The sequence below is a fragment of the Anarhichas minor genome, unplaced genomic scaffold, assembly GCF_050575085.1.
Source record: "Anarhichas minor isolate MPS153535 unplaced genomic scaffold, ASM5057508v1 ptg000007l, whole genome shotgun sequence".
NCBI lineage: Eukaryota > Metazoa > Chordata > Actinopteri > Perciformes > Anarhichadidae > Anarhichas > Anarhichas minor.
This window is the reverse complement of record NW_027466453.1, coordinates 7,740,495-7,761,743: the sequence shown is the minus strand read 5'-3', so window position 1 is coordinate 7,761,743 and position 21,249 is coordinate 7,740,495. Positions and strand designations below refer to the sequence as shown.

The 21,249-nt window shown below is 44.3% G+C and overlaps 2 protein-coding genes across 7 annotated transcripts; one reads left to right on the top strand and one right to left on the bottom strand.

Annotated features, from left to right (window-relative positions):
* The first annotated feature begins 1,842 nt into the window (after positions 1-1,842).
* Positions 1,843-18,945, top strand: wipi2 (WD repeat domain, phosphoinositide interacting 2). Of its 6 annotated transcripts, XR_012952054.1 has the most exons (14): positions 1,844-2,092; positions 2,907-2,989; positions 3,575-3,744; positions 3,927-4,023; positions 4,503-4,600; positions 4,885-4,977; positions 5,078-5,148; positions 5,283-5,396; positions 5,542-5,706; positions 6,286-6,393; positions 6,519-6,613; positions 15,816-15,923; positions 16,586-16,663; positions 17,711-18,945. XR_012952054.1 is itself a non-coding variant. In XM_076084917.1 (12 exons), the coding sequence occupies exons 1-12, from the start codon at positions 2,019-2,021 to the stop codon at positions 8,675-8,677; spliced, it is 1,275 nt and encodes a 424-aa protein (XP_075941032.1). In that variant the 5' UTR covers positions 1,843-2,018; the 3' UTR covers positions 8,678-9,952. The 6 variants fall into 6 exon arrangements, 5 of the variants coding, with proteins under 5 accessions (XP_075941032.1, XP_075941029.1, XP_075941028.1 ...); XM_076084917.1 differs by lacking the exons at positions 15,816-15,923; positions 16,586-16,663; positions 17,711-18,945 and adding an exon at positions 8,565-9,952 and having other exon boundaries at positions 1,843-2,092; positions 5,283-5,390; XM_076084914.1 differs by lacking the exons at positions 15,816-15,923; positions 16,586-16,663; positions 17,711-18,945 and adding an exon at positions 8,538-9,952 and having other exon boundaries at positions 1,843-2,092; positions 5,283-5,390.
* On the bottom strand, positions 10,665-15,394 carry LOC142945206 (myosin-3-like). The gene is made up of 12 exons (XM_076086629.1): positions 15,391-15,394; positions 14,356-14,459; positions 13,969-14,164; positions 13,800-13,879; positions 13,705-13,734; positions 13,470-13,594; positions 12,799-13,000; positions 12,543-12,716; positions 11,998-12,123; positions 11,676-11,846; positions 11,373-11,573; positions 10,665-10,978 (listed from the first exon to the last, which is right to left on the bottom strand). Exons 1-12 carry the CDS (start codon positions 15,392-15,394, stop codon positions 10,781-10,783), a joined length of 1,611 nt encoding a protein of 536 aa, XP_075942744.1. The 3' UTR covers positions 10,665-10,780.
* Positions 18,946-21,249: the final 2,304 nt, after the last annotated feature.

Here is a 21,249-nt window from a genome sequence, read left to right as displayed (position 1 = left end):
AATGTCATAATGACTGCGTCTGTGATGCTCTTTAGGAGACCTCTGTTCTGCTTAGTAGTGCTTTAATAAAGGAGCATGTACACACTATGTACTACTTTGACATTTAGGTTCTGAACTTATGCAACATTTGGTTTAATTAACATCATCGCTGTGAAGGACAACAGAGGCATTCAATAGGCTAAACGCAGGGGTTGAACGTAACGAAGTACCTTCACTCAAGTACTGTAATTATACAATTTCATGTTACTTTGTACTTCTACTCCACTGCCTTTTGGAGACAAATATTGTACATTTTACTCCAATACATTTATATGACAACATTAGTTACTCTGCAGATTTAAATGCAAATTTAAAAAAATCAATTAATAAATCATGATGTATAATTATGGATTAAGCTGCCCAGCAGTATAATGTACTTTAAATTAGCCCCACCTCCGCAGCAACATTAAAATGATGATCACATGAATGCATCATTAAATTATGATCCAGTAATATATCATAACAAATATATCATTGTGAAATGGGCCATTCTGCATAATGATACTTTTACTTTTGGTACTTTAAGTATACTGTCACGCTAATACCTTTACTTGAGTAAAAGATCTGAATACTTCTTCCACTACTGGCTAAGAGTTGATCGTGGTGGATTGGCTTTCTTCTCCTGGGACAGTTGAGCGTTTGTGGTTTTCTCACCTTTGTCAATTTTGTGTCTTGCTTTCTTTCCTTTTTATTTATACTTGTGCCAACTAGCTGACAGTGATACTCTACATCCGTCTTTAGTTCTGTGAGATCCTCACACAGGGTGAGCAGCTGTCTGCAGTGTCTTTGGCTCTATGATGTTATCCATTGAATAATTTGTATCGCTCACAATCACTCTCTGACATGCTCAGACTTACACCTGAAACTGCAACCATGAACTCACACCCAAAATTACACAGTCGACACACATCAGATCAACATCAGAACAGTTTCCTTCTCATCATCCCACACTTCATCCCACGCCTCTGTGTATGTGTATGTGTGTGTGTGTTTTTTGTGTGTGTGTGTGTGTGTGTGTGTGTGTGTGTGCGAGTGTGTGCGATTTGTAAATGTAATGTATCTTTGTCTAATAGCATATCAGGAGGAGGTGCTGTTTTAAGACATGGGTAACTCCTTATACCAGAACAGTATACATAAGGGACAAAGTGTATAACTGTTATCCTTTCAGTGACACCAAATGCACAGAAAGAACGGAGCAAGTTTACAGTACAGTTTTGTCAATTCATATAAAAACAGTTGGCTGGTTGAGCTGCACAGCGTTATGGTTTAATATTGAGTGTTTTGTTCAAACATGGAAACATTCAAAATGTTTAGGAAAGGTAAGACATGTTTTTGAATAAAGATAATTATTTCTAATTAATGGTAGAGCCGTTGAAGTGAATAGCAGCTTTACAAACTGTGTGATGAAAACTAGATACAACATTAATATTCTATGTTAGGGTGAGGTTAAGAGAAGATAGGAGCTCGTGTGTATTGTCAATGATATGATGAATAAATATAATATATAGCCTACCAATCAAAGTAGACTGTGTATCTCGCCCCTTCTTTTCAGATGTTGTTTGCACATATTGACGATGGGTGGCGCTGTTGCATCAAATCACAAATAGTTACTGTACAGTGGAGTGTTTCCTGGAGAGCCGTGTTTGCTCCTGCTGTCTCTGTCGCCCGTGGAGCCGCGACAACGGACAATAAAAATCTATTCTCGGTCATACCGTGTATGTTTACATTAATTATCATCAGCACTCTGCACTTGACAAAAGTGTCCTGGCCCTTTAATAAGGCACTGCACGCTGCGTGCTCGGCGCATGCGCAGTAAGGGGGAGCAACAGGCCCTGTGAAAAACAACAACAATCACTACAGCGGGGCGAGGAATAAGAGATGGCTCCTTGAAGCTCAACACTCCTGGGCCTTATCGCAGAACTAATCCCAGCCCAGCTGCTATTTCTACCGGAGCTTTATATGTCGATGGTGTCGAGCCCATGAACTTAGCCAGTCAAAGCGGGGATGCTGGCGGAAGCCAGCTTCTCTTCGCCAACTTTAACCAGGACAACACGTAAGACAGGGCCGGGGGTCCGACGGCCTGTGCTGTTATATGGGTGACGTTAGTTAGCTCAATCTGGACGGGTCTGGACGGGGTGACAGGGCTCGATGTGAATTAGTCTGGAGGCGATGTCTCGCACGAGACATTACTACCAAAATACACGCCAACTTTAGCTAGCTGTGCGCGCTGTCCAGTGGACGCTAGCATGACGTTACGTGTTATTTCATTAGCATAGCTTTTTTTAAGCTAACGTGAAGCTGTGTTGTCCGAGGCTAACTTTAGCCACAGTACACATGTAGGCTAGGTGTCATGTAACTTCTCGGTGGGCTGTGGTGACGGTTGTTGTGATTAATATACAGTCTTGTAGAAGAAACACTTCTGTGTATGTTTTTGGGGCGCTAGCGTCCTTTCTTTGTAGGACTGACGCTACAGTTCGTGACTGTTTGATAGCGCTGTAACGGTCACACACTGTCTCACTGTATTTATTGTAAACGAGGTAAGTAACGTTAGCTAGATATGTGCCTTTGTAGTGCAGTAAGTCTGCTAAATGTCCTGCTGGTCCGCTCCAGACCGCAGAGGCCTGTGGCTCTATTGCAAAACCGCTGCAGTCGTGTGACGACGGTCACAATGTGTGACCAGTAACGGTTCATCTAGTAACGGTTCATCCAGTGACGCTGGGACCACTGATCACTGCGGTGTCCAGTTTAAAACGCCTCTGAGAGCTGCAGTGACTATGCTGGAGCCTGTCAATACCCTGTGTGTGTGTACGGCTGTGGTAGCGTGCTGATATAATAATAGTTGTTCAATGCTGCTGTTGTTTGTGTAGGTCCTTAGCTGTTGGAACCAAATCAGGATACAAGTTTTTCTCCCTGTCCTCTGTGGACAAATTGGAGCAGATATATGAATGTAGTAAGTATTGTCTTCCTACTTTTATTCTCTTTACTCTGTCAGGGAGCTGACTGAGTACAACATCCTTGTGTAGTGGGTTTAAAGCTACTTGTTCTACACTGACAGTATCACTATTGTTATATTATTGTTCAGTCATATCTTTGAGTCAATGTTTTTGAATGCAGGCTCGGTTTAGATACGATCACTGCACTGTTAGAGCAGTGCTGTCACTTTAAATATTCATAAAGTTTTAACTGGCACTTTCCCCACACACATACATCAAAGCCTCCTCCTCGTTATTGGATTTACATAATTTACATTATGATCTATTATCTACAGCAGTCTTATTGTGCATGTGAACTATCCATGTGCAGTGAGCTAACCTGGAGACTCAAGTTGTGTAGTCAGACGAAGGCGATGAGTGTTTTCAGCCCGTAAGTGCTATAATCTATAATTCATGAACCCGGCTTTTGCTCGATATGTTTACTGAACATGCGTATGGCGCTGAAAGTTTTGCCGGCGTGTTCAGAGAGAGGCCGCTAATAAAAGATGACGGTATGCCACCGAGCGAACGCTGTGATGACTTGTGTGTGTTTGTCCCCGCAGCGGACACGGAGGATGTGTGCATTGTGGAGCGTCTTTTCTCCAGCAGCCTGGTGGCCATCGTCAGCCTCAAGGCGCCCAGGAAGCTCAAAGTCTGTCACTTCAAGAAGGGAACCGAGATCTGCAACTACTCCTATTCCAACACCATACTGGCTGTCAAGCTCAACAGACAGGTAGGAGGACAGGGGGGGAGGGCGAAGAAATACCTGTCGGTCAGACACATTCTGTCTCACGCATTCCTCAAACAACAGGAGACGCATTCATCTTCAGATGTCCTCGTTGGTTAATATATCGGTGTCTAATTAGTGTGTGCCTGTGACACTGATGTTGTTGATGTTGTGTGGTTCCTCTGCAGAGGCTGATAGTGTGTCTGGAGGAGTCCCTTTACATTCACAACATCCGAGACATGAAGGTGCTGCACACGATCAGAGAAACTCCACCCAACCCTTCAGGTGAGTGTGAAGCATGACGAGCAACGTGGTACAGTGTGTGTGTATAGTATGTGGTACACTACAGAAAAATTAGGGTTTTTCCTTCTCAGTATACTATGTGCTCAAACTGAAACTAGGGGCGTGACTTTCCTCAGGTTTTGGTTTCTCTTTCATATTTACGAGATTATTTTTAGTTAACAATTAACTCCATTTGTTTGCCGTTGCCCTAACGGCTAAAAAAAACAACAACCTGTCACTGCAGTCTGAGTTACTTCTGTGATATTTCTCTGTTTAATACAACCGCTGAACAAAAACCCGCTCGTGCTGTCAGAACTATTCTCAACATCTAGATGATTGTTGTGTCACCGTGTACTTGACTTGTTCTTTCAGTCTCACTGATTGTCACGTTGAGATGAATGTGGTTCTGTTGGAGTCTGATTTATCTTTCTTTCTTTCTTTCTTTTGTTAATCCGTCTGTATTTGTGCTCATGTTTCTCCAGGATTGTGCGCCCTTTCCATCAGCAATGATAACTGTTATCTGGCTTACCCAGGCAGTGCTACGATAGGAGAAGTTCAGGTGTTTGACACAGTCAACCTGGTAGGTGAACACCAACACTGTAAAGGCCTCTGCCCTTCAATACAAAGCTCTTATGTGCACACAAATACTTGTTGCATGCCTATAGCTGAGGCGCTGTTGCTTATTAGATTGTATCGTGTTTATTGTATGTCATTCTGTAAAAGACCCAAAGCTGAAATGAAATATAAATGGTCCTGTGAGACTCTGTCGCCCAGTGCTTCCTATCATCAGTCACAGCTGACACTCTGAATTTTGTCCTGCCTGAAGAAGCGCATCTCTAACTAGTGTCTGTGTGTGTTTTCCAGCGAGCGGCTAACATGATTCCAGCCCACGACAGCCCATTAGCGGCTCTGGCTTTCGACGCCAGTGGAGTCAAACTGGCCACGGCCTCGGAGAAGGTGAGGCACTGACCCGATGACTATGTGGCTTATTTGCGTGTCCTCGCCTCCAAGCTTTGTCATCCTCTCACGTGTCTTGTGTTCTCTCCCTTCCTCCCAGGGCACAGTCATTCGTGTCTTCTCAATCCCAGAGGGACAGAAGCTCTTTGAGTTTCGGAGAGGAGTCAAGAGGTAGATTGTTTGATCTTTGACTACACTTCAGAAATGAAAGCTGTTTTACCGTGGTGTGTGTGTGTGTGTGTGTTCGTTGGTGCTGTGTATTTCTGTTCACCTGCTTCCCCGTACATGTGTGTTTCTTATCTTAGGTGTGTGAGCATCTGCTCGTTGGCGTTCAGCATGGAAGGCCTGTACCTGTCGGCCTCCAGCAACACGGAGACGGTCCACATCTTCAAATTAGAGACGCAGAAGGAGAAGTATGTGTACGTACCTTTCGGCTTCCGTCCTATTACGTCAGACTTTACAAAAAAAGCTTCTGAGGATTAGGGATGAGTCTTGCCCATTTACTTATGCTTCATGTTCCTCAGAGTAACAGAGGCTTCTCACATTGTGTGTGTGTGTGTGTAGGCCAGCGGAGGAGCCCACCACATGGGGAGGGTACCTGGGCAAGGTCCTGATGGCGTCCACCACCTACCTGCCTTCTCAGGTTACGGAAATGTTCACCCAGGGGCGAGCCTTCGCTACCGTACGTCTGCCTTTCTGTGGACATAAGAACATCTGCGCCTTAGCTGTGTGAGTATACACACTCACAACGCTGTTGTTGTGTTTTTGTTTGTTGTTGTTATATGGACCCTGCCTTTTAAAACATGCCATGAAAGTGGAATCAGAAGTAATATGCATGACTCGGTGCCAGTCTGCTCTTCATTTATTATTGAAAAATAAGAACATCATGGTCACCTCGTCTGTGACGTGTTCTTCATGTTTTGGTCACTGAGATCATTTTGTCCCCGGACATCATCTGTGATGTTTAACATCCAGCTGATGCTGTTAACTAACGCAGTCTCGCTCAGTCATGCTAACTACCAGTTCAGCTGCTTCTGTAAGATACGAATCACTTAACCTCCTGTGGCCCTGAGTTTTATCCGACAGGATGTTGGATAAATGAACATAAAGGAGTCCTCATCATTTTGAGTTATATCAGGGTGTAATAGAGCCATTTGATGAGGGAGTGCTGCAGATCATTACTTCAGCCAAAGATAACCGTGATCCAAAGGACAGCAGCATACAAGCCGTGGTAGCTGAAGGCCCGTCGTCATCATTAAATGGAACTAACGTACTTGTGAATCTTTTGTTTTTGTGGTTTAAAATCAGGATTCAGAAGATTCCTAGGTTGTTGGTGGCAGCGGCTGATGGTTACCTGTATCTGTACAACCTGGATCCACAAGAGGGAGGGGAGTGCACACTTATGAAGCAGCACAGGTAACACACACACACACAGAGAGTGTGATGAACGGGTCGCTGAACACCGTCTGAGGATTTTACACAACCAACAGCCGGATGTTTTGAGCGTTGTACTGAGAGTTTCTGCTCCTTAATCTCTTCAGGTTGGACGGCAGTGCTGAGCCAGGCAGTGAGATCCTTGAGCAGTCACATGACCGCCCACTTGTGGCCCAAACCTACAGTGCTGCTGTCACTAAAGGTATGTCACTCAAACACTTTTTACCCAAAGTTTGTTGGAAAGGACGATGTCATTTGTATATATATATATATATATATATATATATATATATATATATATATATATATATATATATATATATATATATATATATATATATATATATATATATATATATATATATATATATATATATATATATATATATATATATATATATATATATATATATATATATATATATATATATATATATATATATATATATATATATATATATATATATACACACACACACACAGTGGGGGAAAAAAAAGTATTTAGTCAGCTACCAATTGTGCAAGTTCTCCCACTTAAAAAGATGAGATGCCTGTAATTTTCATCATAGGTACACTTCAACTATGAGAGACAGAATGGGGGGAAAGAATCCAGGAAATCACATTGTAGGATTTTTAATGAATTAATTGGTAAATTCCTCGGTAAAATAAGTATTTGGTCACCTACAAACAAGCAAGATTTCTGGCTCTCACAGACCTGTAACTTCTTCTTTAAGAGGCTCCTCTGTCCTCCACTCGTTACCTGTATTAATGGCGCCTGTTTGAACTCGTTATCAGTATAAAAGACACCTGTCCACAACCTCAAACAGTCACACTCCAAACTCCACTATGGCCAAGACCAAAGAGCTGTCAAAGGACACCAGAAACAAAATTGTAGACCTGCACCAGGCTGGGAAGACTGAATCTGCAATAGGTAAGCAGCTTAGTGTGAAGAAATCAACTGTGGGAGCAATTATTAGAAAATGGAAGACATACAAGACCACTGATAGTCTCCCTCGATCTGGGGCTCCACGCAAGATCTCACCCCGTGGGGTCAAAATGATCACAAGAACGGTGAACAAAAATCCCAGAACCACACGGGGGGACCTAGTGAATGACCTGCAGAGAGCTGGGACCAAAGTAACAAAGGCTACCATCAGTAACACACTACGCCGCCAGGGACTCAAATCCTGCAGTGCCAGACGTGTCCCCCTGCTTAAGCCAGTACATGTCCAGGCCCGTCTGAAGTTTGCTAGAGAGCATTTGGATGATCCAGAAGAGGATTGGGAGAATGTCATATGGTCAGATGAAACCAAAATAGAACTTTTTGGTAAAAACTCAACTCGTCGTGTTTGGAGGAGAAAGAATGCCGAGTTGCATCCAAAGAACACCATACCTACTGTGAAGCATGGGGGTGGAAACATCATGCTTTGGGGCTGTTTTTCTGCAAGGGGACCAGGACGACTGATCCGTGTAAAGGAAAGAATGAATGGGGCCATGTATCGTGAGATTTTGAGTGGAAACCTCCTTCCATCAGCAAGGGCATTGAAGATGAAACGTGGCTGGGTCTTTCAGCATGACAATGATCCCAAACACACCGCCCGGGCAACGAAGGAGTGGCTTCGTAAGAAGCATTTCAAGGTCCTGGAGTGGCTTAGCCAGTCTCCAGATCTCAACCCCATAGAAAATCTGTGGAGGGAGTTGAAAGTCCGTGTTGCCCAGCGACAGCCCCAAAACATCACTGCTCTAGAGGAGATCTGCATGGAGGAATGGGCCAAAATACCAGCAACAGTGTGTGAAAAGCTTGTGAAGACTTACAGAAAACATTTGACCTCTGTCATTGCCAACAAAGGGTATATAACAAAGTATTGAGATGAACTTCTGTTATTGACCAAATACTTATTTTCCACCATAATTTGCAAATAAATTCTTTAAAAATCAGACAGTGATTTTCTGGATTTTTTTTTTTTTCTCATTTTGTCTCTCATAGTTGAAGTGTACCTATGATGAAAATTACAGGCCTCTCATATTTTTAAGTGGGAGAACTTGCACAATTGGTGGCTGACTAAATACTTTTTTTCCCCACTGTATCTCCAGAGGAATTATACCTTTATCATTATGTAATAAAGGACCTTCCACCGCTTATTGTTTCCTAGGTTACTGTGAAGAGCAGGGAGCCGTGGGAGGGGCGGGGCTAGACGATGACCTCAATGACTTGCGCCTAGAGGAAGAGAACGAGCAACCGCCACTCATCCTCGAAACTGACTGACTTAGTACCCACCAATCAGAGGGCTCCTCTGGTGCTGCTATGAACGTGTGACACGGGGGGGGCGGGGGCAGGATCAGAGACGGGGGTGTTTTTAAACGCCCAAAGGTGTTCGAGAGCCTGTTTGTTTCTCCGTTCACATACATGTCTATCTTTTCTCCTCCCCTCCCCCCCCTCCCTCTTTGGACTCCCCTTTTTTTCCTCAGTTTGCCTGCGCAGGCCAAACTTGACGCTTTGCATGTACATGTGCCAACTGCTAAAAACATGCTCCAATGTGAAAACGAGTATCTGTGAGCGTGAGTGTGTTGGACGTTTGATGAAAGAAAACAAATGTAGCCGTGTCTTCACTCAAGACACGAGACGCGAGCACTGTGTAAAATGAAAGTGTTTGTGTAAGTGCCTCTCTGCCCCGGCGCCGTGCTTGAGAGGGGCATCTCTTTGCATTGGCTTAATAAAATCTATTTTCAGTTGTCGGATCTTAATCGACGGTGTGTACCAATCTTTTTGACCCTTTCCTCTCTCACGTACAGGAGTCCGGCTCAAGTTTAACCTCCAAAGAATGATTTAGAAGCCTTCGGCACGAGGCGAATGTGTGTTTGTGCTGAGGCCTCATTTGTGTGTGTGTGTGTGTGTGTGTGTGTGTGTGTGTTCTGGGCATGTACATTAGCAAAACACTGAGTAATTAGCCTCCATTTGTCCCCAACCACCCACCCCTCACTTTCACCTCATCCACACAGAGGCTCAGTGGACCCCCCCCCCCCCCCTCCAATCATTGGTTGATTTTAAACTGACATTGATGATCTTTTCTTAAATCTACTTAACTGATCATAACCAACGGTGTGTCATGCGTAAGAAAACATGCATGGTGTTGTTGACGTGGTACTTAGTCCATACATCGAAGACATTTGGGGCGGTGAGGATCAGTTGGAGAAAGGCGGGAAGTTGTCGGTGATGCGTCTTCATTGACAGCCTGCTCACTGTAACTCTACTCTGTACATTACTACATGTGGCAAGATATCGCCGCACCACGCTGTCCGGTTATGACCGAAGAAGAGCGTACGCTCTCTGGGACAGAAGGGTGAACCGTGGATTTTTAGTTGGATTGATCTGGAGCTCAGGCCGAGCCTCATCGACCGGTTCCAGGATGCTGCATGATTCCCCCCCATTAATCCTTTGGATCAGCCACGGGACTGTCAGGCATTTTCTAATGATTTTGTACAAAATGTGAAACGTTCATCTGAAACTAAAATCAAAAATAAATTCCATGTTGATGTATGAGACCAGGTGCCTTTTGTTCTTGTTACACTTTGGCGACTTGCTTATAGACTCATTGTGTGGTCCAGTTTAAAAAGGTCTATATTCAATTAGAGAGAATTACCTATAATTTTTTATTTTACTTCACCCCAGATTTAATGTCACAATAATCTCATGGAACAGGTGAAGCATTCAAACCTGCATGAACTGTTTTGTTCCACTTGGGGGCGTTGCAGCGATCTATAAAACCGGCTATTATCACCGTTGGTGCTCATCTCATCCAGCGGACACGCGGCAACATTAGCGCTCACGTGGAGTCTAGTTTCTGCCCACCTGATGAAATGCAGTGAGCTCTCTCCTCTTAGCTCTGGTGTTGTCTCCACCAACTACCTGTGTCTGTAGCTGCTCAATGCTGCCGTTTGGTTCCGTGCAGCTCGCATGTCTCTTAGTGGGTTTAACTTAACTGAGCTGTCCTGCTGGAGAAAAACACGGAACAGTGAGCTGAGAGAAGCTCAACAGATCAGCAGGGCGGTGAGAAAGCACCGCTGACCTCTTGCACTTGGTCGATTTTATTGCTCAGAGCAGCTTTCTTGTAGAGAGGCACACACACTCAATTTATTGTTGCAGGCTGCTTCATTAAGTGTGGTGACCCGCCCCTCCCCCCCCTCCCTCTCTGAATAAGCCACAGACCCTTCTGCTCATTTGCTTGTAGTTTATTGAGACTTTGCAGCCGGCCACCACACGCACGCACACACACACACACACACACACACGTGCTCAGGGAGATGTTTAATCGCCTACCTGCTAGCTGTGTGTGTGTGTGTGTGTGTGTGTGTCTCTCTCTTCTCCCCTCTACTTGTCCTGCCCCCCGCCGGCGGGCTTCGTGACCTGGTCGATCTCCACCGAGGTGACGCCCTTCGAGGTAGAGGCTCGGTTCCTCATCCTCATTTTAGTTAGGGTCATCTCCGCCACGTCTGCGCGCTCCTCGGCGTCATCCAGTGCGCGGATGACCTTCCTGTATTTCGACCGGCTGCTGTTGGCCTGCTCCTCCTGCAGAGACACAGGCACGAGGTTCGTTTCGTCACAAAACGTCTTGCACGACGTCTCTCCAACGTGTCTGCTTTTGAGGAATTACAAGAACGTGCCCCATTTTTTGATTGACACATTTTGTTTTATGTTCGAGGCTCTAAAGGGATCCAAGTAATTAAAAAGTGACACCATTTAAAAGTAATCATTCAACACTATGAAACATGCTTATTTACTTTAGGAGAAAAAGGATTGATGCAACTTTTGTTAAATATAAGGCAACCACCAGCAGCCAATTAACTAGCTAAAAATAAAACCTATGTAAAAACCTAGTTCATTAACGCATCACTGAAAATCCAAATCATTCATGTTAAATAAAAATAAGACACTTAGGTCCAGAATCACAGCTCCTACTCACAGCGTCCTCGATCTGCCGTTTGTAGGACTTGAGCTGGTTCTGGAGTTTCTCCACCAGCTCCTGCATGTGCTGGTTGGTCTTGTGGTGTTCCTCCGTCTGGAACACCAACTCTTTGAGTCGACGCTCTCCCATGCGGAGATTTTTCACCGTCTCCAAGTGGTGCTTCTGCTCCTGGTCCAGCTCGTTCTCCACCTCCCTGATCTAAGGGGAGAATCGGCATGTGGATGAGAGGTGTGGCGTCTGCACGGGTGTCGTCACTTTTTAAGGAAATGCTATTGCTTGCTCATCAACCCAGCTCCTCACCCTGGTTTCCAGTTTCTGGATGGTGCGCTTCCCGGCGTTCTGAGCCAGCTGCTCGGCCTCCTCCAGCCTCAGTGTGAGGTCTCGGAGGTTCTGCTCCTGGTTCTTCTTGGCCTTCTCCAGCTGGGAGCTCCGGTCCTGCTCCTGCCGAAGCTCCTCACACAGTCGCGTTGTCTGGAGGAAGACACGCGCAAACGTACAGAATTGTGGGCCTGAAAAAAACGGACGTGAACTGAACTCATCAATTTTAAATCTTGTCCGTTTCATGCATGTCATGCCTTCACTTTGACCGTTCTATGGTTGTATATGTAGTCGTGCAGCTTACATCAGTTACAGCCTCGTTGACTCTCTCGTCGGCAGAGCAGAACTCCGAGATCAGCTCTTCATTCTCACTGGACAGTCGGGCGAGGTCGGCATCCAGTTTTCTCTTCAGGATAGTCAGGCTTTGGTTCTAGAGCAGGAGAAATGGATGGAAATGGTGATCCGTTGGAGAAAAACGACAGTGGCAACAAGTCAGAAGAACTCATTACAAATCTGTGTGTGTGTGAGCCTCTGTATGGGGCTGCCTGGCCCTCCTGTGCAGCCACCCACCTGCATGCTGATCTCACTGAACCTCTCCGTGGTCTCCACCAGTGTCACGGTTAGGCTTTGTCTGTGTGTGTGTGCGTGTGTTTCTCCTGATTGTTCTCATTCACTTCACCTGTGCCCAATCACCTGCCCCTGGCTTTTCCCTCTGCCAACCCCACACTGCACTCATTCAACTCACCTGCCCAGTCCACCCAGCTGCCTGCGATCTACTAGTATATACCTTGCTTTCTACCTCACCTCGTCTCCTGTGTCTGCGCCTGAGTCTTAGCTGTACCCTGGAACCCTGTCAACCAGCTCCTGCTCCATTAGTTTGCGGGCCCTCTCGGACGCCTCCAGGCCTCCTCTCAGCTCCTCCATCTCCCCCTGCACGAGGCACAGACGGCGCTCCTGGAGGCCGTACTTCTCCCTCAGCTCGTCGTGCTGACGGGGGTCCTCGTCCATCTGCACCTGCAGATCCTGGATGACACACGGGGATTATTGCTGTCGGATTTTTTTCAAACGACAGGGATTTTCCAAGCGGGCTCATTTCAAACAGAACTCCTAATTTCATCTGCTGCTGCTGCAGCTTCTTGAGGGTTTTGACCAGCTCGTTGTTGTTCCTGTTGGCGTGCTCCAGCTGGATCTCCATCTCGTTCAAGTCCCCCTCCATCTTCTTCTTCATCCTCATAGCCTCGGCACGACCTTTGGCCTCTGCTGCCAGGCCGGCCTGCAGCGACTCCACTGCACTCGCATGGTTCTTTCTAGTCGGCGTAAAACGTCACAGGAGGTGTTTTATTTTTGAAGGGACTGGGGAGGGTCTTTCGTTCTTCCATGCTGCATATTTATAATAAATGTCACCCTTTTCTTGTAAGAGTTGGTATCTAAAAAAAATAAACAAAAGATTAAATAGTTACATCCGAATAGCTCCACTATGTATGCACACACACCATGGATGTACTTTTAACACTCGTGTGTCGTTATCGGCGAGTTGTTTACCAGTAGGACCAACATGTCAGCGGTGACAAAGATGATCGTAAATGTAATCATTATAGTATGGAATATTATTTCCCCTAAGAGTAATATAAATAATTCTCATACAGTCCCTAGGGTAATAATGCCATTTTACTCCAACTCCCTGCTCAGATCGTTGTTCTCTGCTACACATACGCAAAAAGAAAAGTGTGTGTGTGTGTGTGTGTGTGTGTGTGTGTGTGTGACAGACAGACAGACTTCTTGACCTCCTCCAGGTCGAGCTTGGCGTTCTCCATCGTCATCTTCAGGACTCCCTCTGCTTTCCTCCTTGCCTTCTCCACCTCCACCCTGATCTTCTTCTCCTGCTCCCAGCTGTCCTTCAGCTACACACACACACTCAAACACGATTAAAGCACTGATTCTTAGTATTTTTTGCTGCCGGTCTGCATATAGGAGTTTCAATAAGTCACAAGGACAAACAAGAGTCTTGTACCTGACGGGCGACCATCAGCAGGGGCTTCACCTGGAGGAGCAAGGCAGGAAATATGATGATAACTTCTCATTTGTCCAGAGGCGAAAATTCATCACAAACCCGTTGCCACCTTGACCCTGGCCCGTCTGCAGCTCTCCAGAGTTGATGGCCATGAGGTGGGCGACTTTGTCAGCCACTTCAGGGAGGAACGGGGACAGGGGACAAGGAATTAATGACATTTATTCCAACAATGTCTTGTTGCACATGCTGAAAAAACAAAAATACACATGAGATTGAGACTGATGAAAGGAAAAATAGAGCGAAAAAGGCCAGAGAGAGCGAACACGGTGGACTTCACATCAGCTTGTTCCTCTCCGGCTTTCTGTTTGAACTTCATGTTGCCGAAGTGCATTATGCCGCCAGTCAACTTGTGCACACTCATCTTCTCCTCGAGAGTGAAGCCCAGGACATCAAAGGCTTCCTGTGGACACACAGGCATAGAGAGAGAGAGAGTATCACTGCTGCACAACACTGACACAGAGGCAATAGCACCATCAACAGGCTCATTTATATCATTTATCATTGGTCGCATGTATGTCCGTCTTTAATACTGATGTAAAATCAAAGCACAGCATGAATCTCTTGGCTCTCACAGAAAAACCCTGAACTCGCGTCAGTGAGCAGCAGTTCCTCCCCGTCATCCGTGTTATCCACCACAGTGACTCCCTGACACACCCACACATACTGTTTGGGGTCTGGCTTCAGCAGCAGAGCCTCTGGAAGACATAGTATCAAACATAATAATGAGAACATACTCATTTGTTACCTCGAAGGCACGTCACAATGTTTAATACTGGATGTAATTATTAATTCAGACAGAAAGTAGCATTTCTCCCAGTGGTTCTCAAGCTTTTTAGTGAGACGCTCAAACCCCCACAGCCCTGTTAGATGTATCCTTCATCAACGCAACATTGACTTTAAACTGGATGCTACTCTAATGATGATATAGTTCACTACTTTTTCACACAATTCAAGTGTCAGTATTCAGGTGGGTTTGGTGAACTTTGCTTGCATACTGATAATGACAGAGGCTGGACTATTATAAGCTAATGTTACATTTAACTATTGTGTGTTAATCCATTACTTTTAGCTCACTTTTTCAACTGATAACGCTAATCTGTTACTTTTAGCTAACAGTTAACTATTTAAACCATGATACTTTTAGCTAACTAGTGATTTAGCTAACATGTCTTACATAACGTTACGCTGTTTCAAACTTGTATCCATTACTTTTAGCTTTTTCAACTGATTATCCTTTACTTTTTTGACTTTTTTGACAACAGTTTTTACATACTTCTAGCTAACTTTGTTTAAAACATGTATCCTTTACTTTTTTCTAACGACAGCTATTTCAGCTGTTTATCTACATTTACAGCAGTTATATAGTTATTCTATTCTGCTCTTCATCTGTAAAACATATATTTGTAAATTCTCCATTGCCAATTTGATTCCTCTGTCAAATCCAGATGTGAGAGACTATTTTGAATATGAAAAGCTAACTCAAACTTCTCAACCTTTAGCATTCACGGAGCTGTGAAACCATACGGTGGATGTGTGCAGCAGTGAAGAGGATCTCTAGTTCGTATTTTCTGCTTACATGTACTTTCATTCCATATCTGATGACATCGCAGCTTTTCATTTTCTCACCCATGAGTTCTGGTTTCCTTCCAGGCAGGAGTTGGTAGAAGATGTGCTATCTCCTCTCTCAGCAGCCTGCTGGGAAATCACTCTTGATTTCTCCGGCAGGTCTGAAGCGAGACGATTGGTTTTAAAGATACTTATTATATTCCTCTCGCAGCTTACAGTTGTTTTTTTGGCAGGATGACATCTTCATTTCATGAATACTACCATGTAAAAACCTAGACTTTGGTATTTGACCGAGGTAATAAAAGAACAAATGAATGAAACTTACAGCTCTCAATGTCGGCACCAGCCAGTTTAGCTGTTGGCCCAAAGTGGATGCGGATAGACTTTCCCTAAAACAATACATATATGTTATTCTCACATATTTTCTGATTGTACTGTTGTCATTCATTATTTCATTTCATTTTTGTATTTGTGTCCCTACAAAGCGTGAGGATGGTCTTGGCGTTGCTAAATGCCTCCAGCACTGGGTTAGCCTGAATGATCTGGTCCTCCAGGAGCCCTGAGAGGAGAGGAGAGAAGAGGAAAAGATGAATGTGAGATGAATTTGCATGGGTTTGTCACATAGGAAAAGCATATAATGTCTATGCATACACAAACACACGCTTGTCAGAGGCTTTGCTCCCAGAAGCTCCAACATTGGCGAAGTACCGGACGACCTTCTTGGTGTTTTCAGTCTTGCCAGCACCAGATTCTCCACTGGAGGAGGGGAAACAAATAGGGAGTTTGTAATAGTGACACATGTAGGCTACACCTTCTATATATGTTTTTAAAAATGTCCTCATGTGATCAGCATAGACTGGTTTTCTTGCTCTGCAATGATGGGACATGAAGAGGGCGGGAGAGAAACAGAGAGAGTGTGAGGGAGACGAGAATAATTGCTGCTGATTTCCCTCTGAGCAGATCAGAGGACAGCTGATGTTTTCTGTCAGCATTACCAACAACACAGACAGCTGTCAGCTCTCCCCTGATGCCACATAATGGCTTCAAATATTGTTCTGCTCCCTGAACAAATCATCACACGCCACGCTGATTACACAGCAACTGCCCCGCTCCCTCTTTCCACATAAAGAACAGTGTAATGACTTTTAAGCAACTCGCCTTGAGGGGAGTTATACCACTTCACCACATACCAACAATTGTATGCTTACTTCTCCTCTTTGCCAACTCAACCTCCTCCCCCTCCCCCCCTCCCCAGTGACCTATGATGACCCCGTCTTTGACGCTCCTCACCCATCAGCATGTTGCGGTAGGCGTTGTCCGAGATGGAGAAGAGGTGAGGAGGAACTTCGTTGCGTTTCTTCCCCTTGTATATCCGGGCCACTTTAGCGCCGTAGATGGGCAGCCATTTGTACGGGTTGATCGTCACACAGAAGAGGCCCGAGTCTAGAAGCGGATAGGAACATATAAAGAGGTCTGAAGAATAAAACGATCAACAAACAAATATGTTTCTGAGGCACCCTTACATGCCTTTCCTTCCCTTTCCCCTTGTGTATCTTCCCTTTCCCATCTAACCTGTGCAGAAAAAGAAAAGTCCAGTGCACTTAAGGGAAAAGTTTTGTTTGATATCTGAATATGAAAATACATAAAGTTTAATGCAGTTGAGGTGTTGTTTTGTGAAAAAAATACTGTCGTCTTTCTTTTTTGTTACATCCACTTTCCATTTTGATAGACAGTTAAAAAGAAAACTCCACTTCCCTATTTTGTAACTGCGGCTCTTGCAAAATTTGTGATGACATCAGGGTTATTTCTAAGATTTGACAAAGCTCCTCCAGAGCCACAGAAGATATAATACTCTGAGTAGTACTCCCCGTGACAAACAATGTGACATTCATGAGTAAAATGGGGGCTGAACTTGCTCCATTCAGCTTCTGGTTAAAACGGCCCAAATTACCTCGTGACCAAGCTATTTGGGGAACAAAACAACGTTGTTCTACTGTCTTCGAGGTGTCATGTGGACATGGTTTTGAATAGGTCTTTTCATGGTGCTGTAACAAGTTTACATAGATGCTCATGCTGACGTAGCGGCTGCGCAGGTTTTCCAGCATGCTGGAGGGTTCATCTGCTGAACATCATCCTTCCTAACAGTCACCGTCTGATCGGAAAAAGGAAAATCACTCAATCATCAAGATTATTATGATCTGAGTGGGATTATTACCTTTAATCTAGACATCAGCTCACTTTTACTTCATGAACGTAAATCTTTAAGACAAAATAACCTGGTCTTACAGTGTTCTTGGTGGTCTTGACGGTGACTTTGTCCCCATCGTCAGACTGAATCTCCCCAGCAATGAAAGCCTCCTTCTCATCTTTGACCCAGCAGGATGTCGTATGGTTTATTCATGGCGTCCAGGCGCTCCTTCTCCGGGGGGAACCAGGAACGGCATGGGGTCCACATCTGACCCGCACTCCCCTTTATATGGCATGGCTGCTGCTGCTGCTGCTGCTGCTGTCACCAACGCACACCAACCAACTGACCAGCTCACTCACCTATATTCACTAACCCGGAGGCTGAGCAATGGAGGGAAAGCAGAAGGTGTTAGTAAGAGGGACGACACTGGCCATCAGTTGAACAGCACCCAATATTTGACTCCGATACTCACCAATGCAGGAGGTGGAGTTACGCTCAGGAGGAATATGGATGTGCTAGCTGGAGGCCACGTTGTCTTATATCGGGCTTTCTTCTCCCTGATATGGTCACAACTCCAAAACCAGCCGCCACCCTGAGGTCTCATCCCTCCTGTCTGCCTGGTAGCGCCGGATCTGGGAATTCTTCAGTCTGCCTCCGTCCATTTAGGGCTTCCCTGGAACGCTATATCACTTTCCTCACCCCATCACTGGAGCTGTCTTCTCCACCTCTCGGCTCCACCACACCTCGATTTTCACCCCACCGTGACTCTGCTCTTAACTGTCTGTTGCTTCTTCTCCGTGCACCCGGTGGGAAACTGGGACGAGTAAGGCCTCTTCAATTAAAACCATTGATGCACAGAGACAGAGTGGGCCTCATATTTTTCAATTTTACAGTTGCCTTCATTCCGTTGCTCTATATAGTGCCCACTTTCAGACCACTGACTCAAAACCATTGATACGAAGCAACTTTAATGTAACCAGCTCTTGTCAGTATATGGCAGGTTATGTGTTTCCTTTTGAAACCTGTGTAGAGAGACAGAGAGGGTACGATTCTAGGCCAAATATGAAAGAGTTTTACCCGAGCAACTCTCATGGTGAGAAGAAAACTATTGTGTCCGCCTCAGCTTGTTGGGACGCTTTCGAGGAAACTTCACTCGGTTGAGCGGCGCTGTCTTGATCGTATCCAGAATTTCTCCTCAATCTCCACGAGATTCCTCAGAACGGAAGCAGCTGCTGCTCTTGTTTCCCACAGGAGGCTCTGATGGACACTTATTTCTCAGCTTTCTAAAAGCTAAAGCAACAATGTTGTAGTTTGAAATGATATGGAGACTCTCAGGAACAAAAATATCCAAACATGTATACAAATCCCCACTGATCCTCTTTACCTTCTTCCCTTTTTCTTATAGCTGAATGTAATTATTTCTTTTACCCCTTTGTATTTCTTCTTTTCTTATTTCTATTTCATTTTGCGAGAAGAAACTCACATTTGGCCACTCGGTGGGATTTCCCAACTGTTCTGAATGACTTCATCTTAATTTTCATCTTTGAATGACTAAAACACACACTATATAAACACACACACACACACACACACACATATAATCACATAATCATAATAACAGCTGTACATGACTGTTTCAGAGGGATAGACAAATTTATGTGCATGTGTATGTGCCAATCTGTTTCTGCACCTGTGGAGCGTTGACACATACATGATACTAACAACCACAAGTGGGAGTTAGACATGTGCAGTGCAGTTGTAGATAAAAAAAATTACAAGAAAGTGGGAAGAAGAGACTAAAACTAAAAAAGGAGACTGGAAGATCTTCAAATCATCCCTTCCACCTGTGGGCCTTGCCTTTATGAGCGTGTGTGTGTGTGTGTGTGTGTGTGTGTGTGTGAGCCTAGCCTCTGGAAGTGAGTGGTGTCCCATGAGCCGTTTCACTGCTTATGTGGATTTACTGTGTCCTGTAAACAGGCTGGTGAGAGGGTCCATTGTTCCACCAGCTAATACTGCAGCCATGCAGCCAAATCCCTCCAGCCATTATCCCTGCCCACCCAGCTCTCCCTCAGCCTTCAGCGGACTGCACTTTACAATCCTGACAAACCTCTTGTGAAGCGCGACATATCATTGCAGATAAAGCAACGCGTTCACTTCATCTTGAATTGATGTCACATCTGCATTCTTGGGTGATACCCTCATCTTCATTATCACCATAATTGTAATTGTGCATAATTGCAGTTTAAACTACTCAATGATGTAGTTTAATTTAATTGCATCTGTTATTGCATTTAAATGCTTGTTGAAAACTCCAACAATTGAAATCTACCTGTAAGAGACGCCCCCCTCTCGTTATTCAGGTGAACAGTGCACCTGTATTATTATCCTCGCATTCATTTTTTTAGCCATGCAACAACTATCGGATGGATAGGTGACCCCGTGACTTCGGTCACATTTTTTTATTTTCAAATACTTTGCTATGTGACCAAACAGCTGCCAAACTAGTGAAATTGGCATCAGCCACTCCTTTGTGTTAGTGCTAATTAACAAAAGACATCATATTGGCATTGTAACATGTGAGCATGTTAGCATTCAGCTCAAGGACCCTCTGTTCTGAAGCACAGCCTCACAGGGCCGATAGCTTGACTGCAGTGCTGCAGATTTTTCATTAAAATGTTGATCTACTAAATTAAGATGTGTGCTGGGAGGAAACCCTAATGTGCCGCTGAGTTGACCAATTTTGCGGTCCACAGATGTGAGTCGGCTCCAGAGTCAAGTTGCATTTCTTAACTTGAGAAGTCAGTATTAATCAACTTTCAACACAGATTTTGGAACAAAGACTTAGCCTTAAGAGATGAATAAACTATTTTTGGGTGCATGCAAATCTACCGCGTGCCCTGATTAAATTTAAATCAAGACTCTGTCAAACGCCAATGTTTTTAATCCAACAGGCCACTAAAGTCTCATTAACCATGTGGTATTATTGTTGCTCATCGTTGATCTTTCTGATCACAAACCTGTTGGATGAAGCTTGTGAGTTCTCTGCCATTTCAAAAGTGATTCTGTAGGTTGGAGGTTTCCGCAGACACTATATTCATTGAGTTCTCAAATTAATTCACTTTGCTAACAGCAGGACTATACTTGCTGATTAAATGTTGGTCCTGGTTATGCCTACAATGATATTGCTATTATGGGCTTATTATTATGGAGCAGTTAAATAATCGAAAACTCTGAATATAAATGAGTGAGATTGCGAGATTGTGAGAGATCATGTGGGAAAAGAGAATAACCTTAAAAGGATGCAAAACATCTTCTTTCTTATCTTGTGGAAATACTTTTATTTTCTATGTAATAGTGATGTTTAATATCAGACAGATTAATATATCTATATATCCAGGGACTGGTGGTATTGGAGAAGTGTTGGGGGATGGGAGAAAGCAGAAAACACTCATAGTACATGTCAAAGAAACAAAATATGATTATTGATTTCCCACGTTATCTGTTTATTATCACACTTTCTTGTTTGTAAATTATTAAAACATAATAGGCATGGTTAACTTCTGCCAATAAGCATAAACAATCAGGGGGATGTTCGTCCTTTAATGTAGGATACAGTAGCCTACTTAAAATAAAAGCAAAACTGAAGGTCTGAATAGAAGAATCTGATATTTACGGGCACGCCCACGCCTCTCGGACGCGAGCTCGTAACGTAATACCCGTTAAGGACATGA

What these genes read in the sequence shown, in the direction of transcription:
- LOC142945206 (XM_076086629.1), bottom strand. An exon ending in GACCTGGAGGAGGTCAAGAA is followed by an intron (nt 13,001 to 13,469) that starts GTCTGTCTGTCT and finishes TACGCCGACTAG; the next exon opens with AAAGAACCATGCGAGTGCAG. An exon ending in AACGGCAGATCGAGGACGCT is followed by an intron (nt 10,979 to 11,372) that starts GTGAGTAGGAGC and finishes GTGTCTCTGCAG; the next exon opens with GAGGAGCAGGCCAACAGCAG.
- wipi2 (XM_076084913.1), top strand. Translation starts at nt 2,019, where the DNA reads ATGAACTTAGCCAGTCAAAGCGGGGATGCTGGCGGAAGCCAGCTTCTC. An exon ending in AACATCTGCGCCTTAGCTGT is followed by an intron (nt 5,707 to 6,285) that starts GTGAGTATACAC and finishes GTTTAAAATCAG; the next exon opens with GATTCAGAAGATTCCTAGGT. An exon ending in ACACTTATGAAGCAGCACAG is followed by an intron (nt 6,394 to 6,518) that starts GTAACACACACA and finishes TAATCTCTTCAG; the next exon opens with GTTGGACGGCAGTGCTGAGC.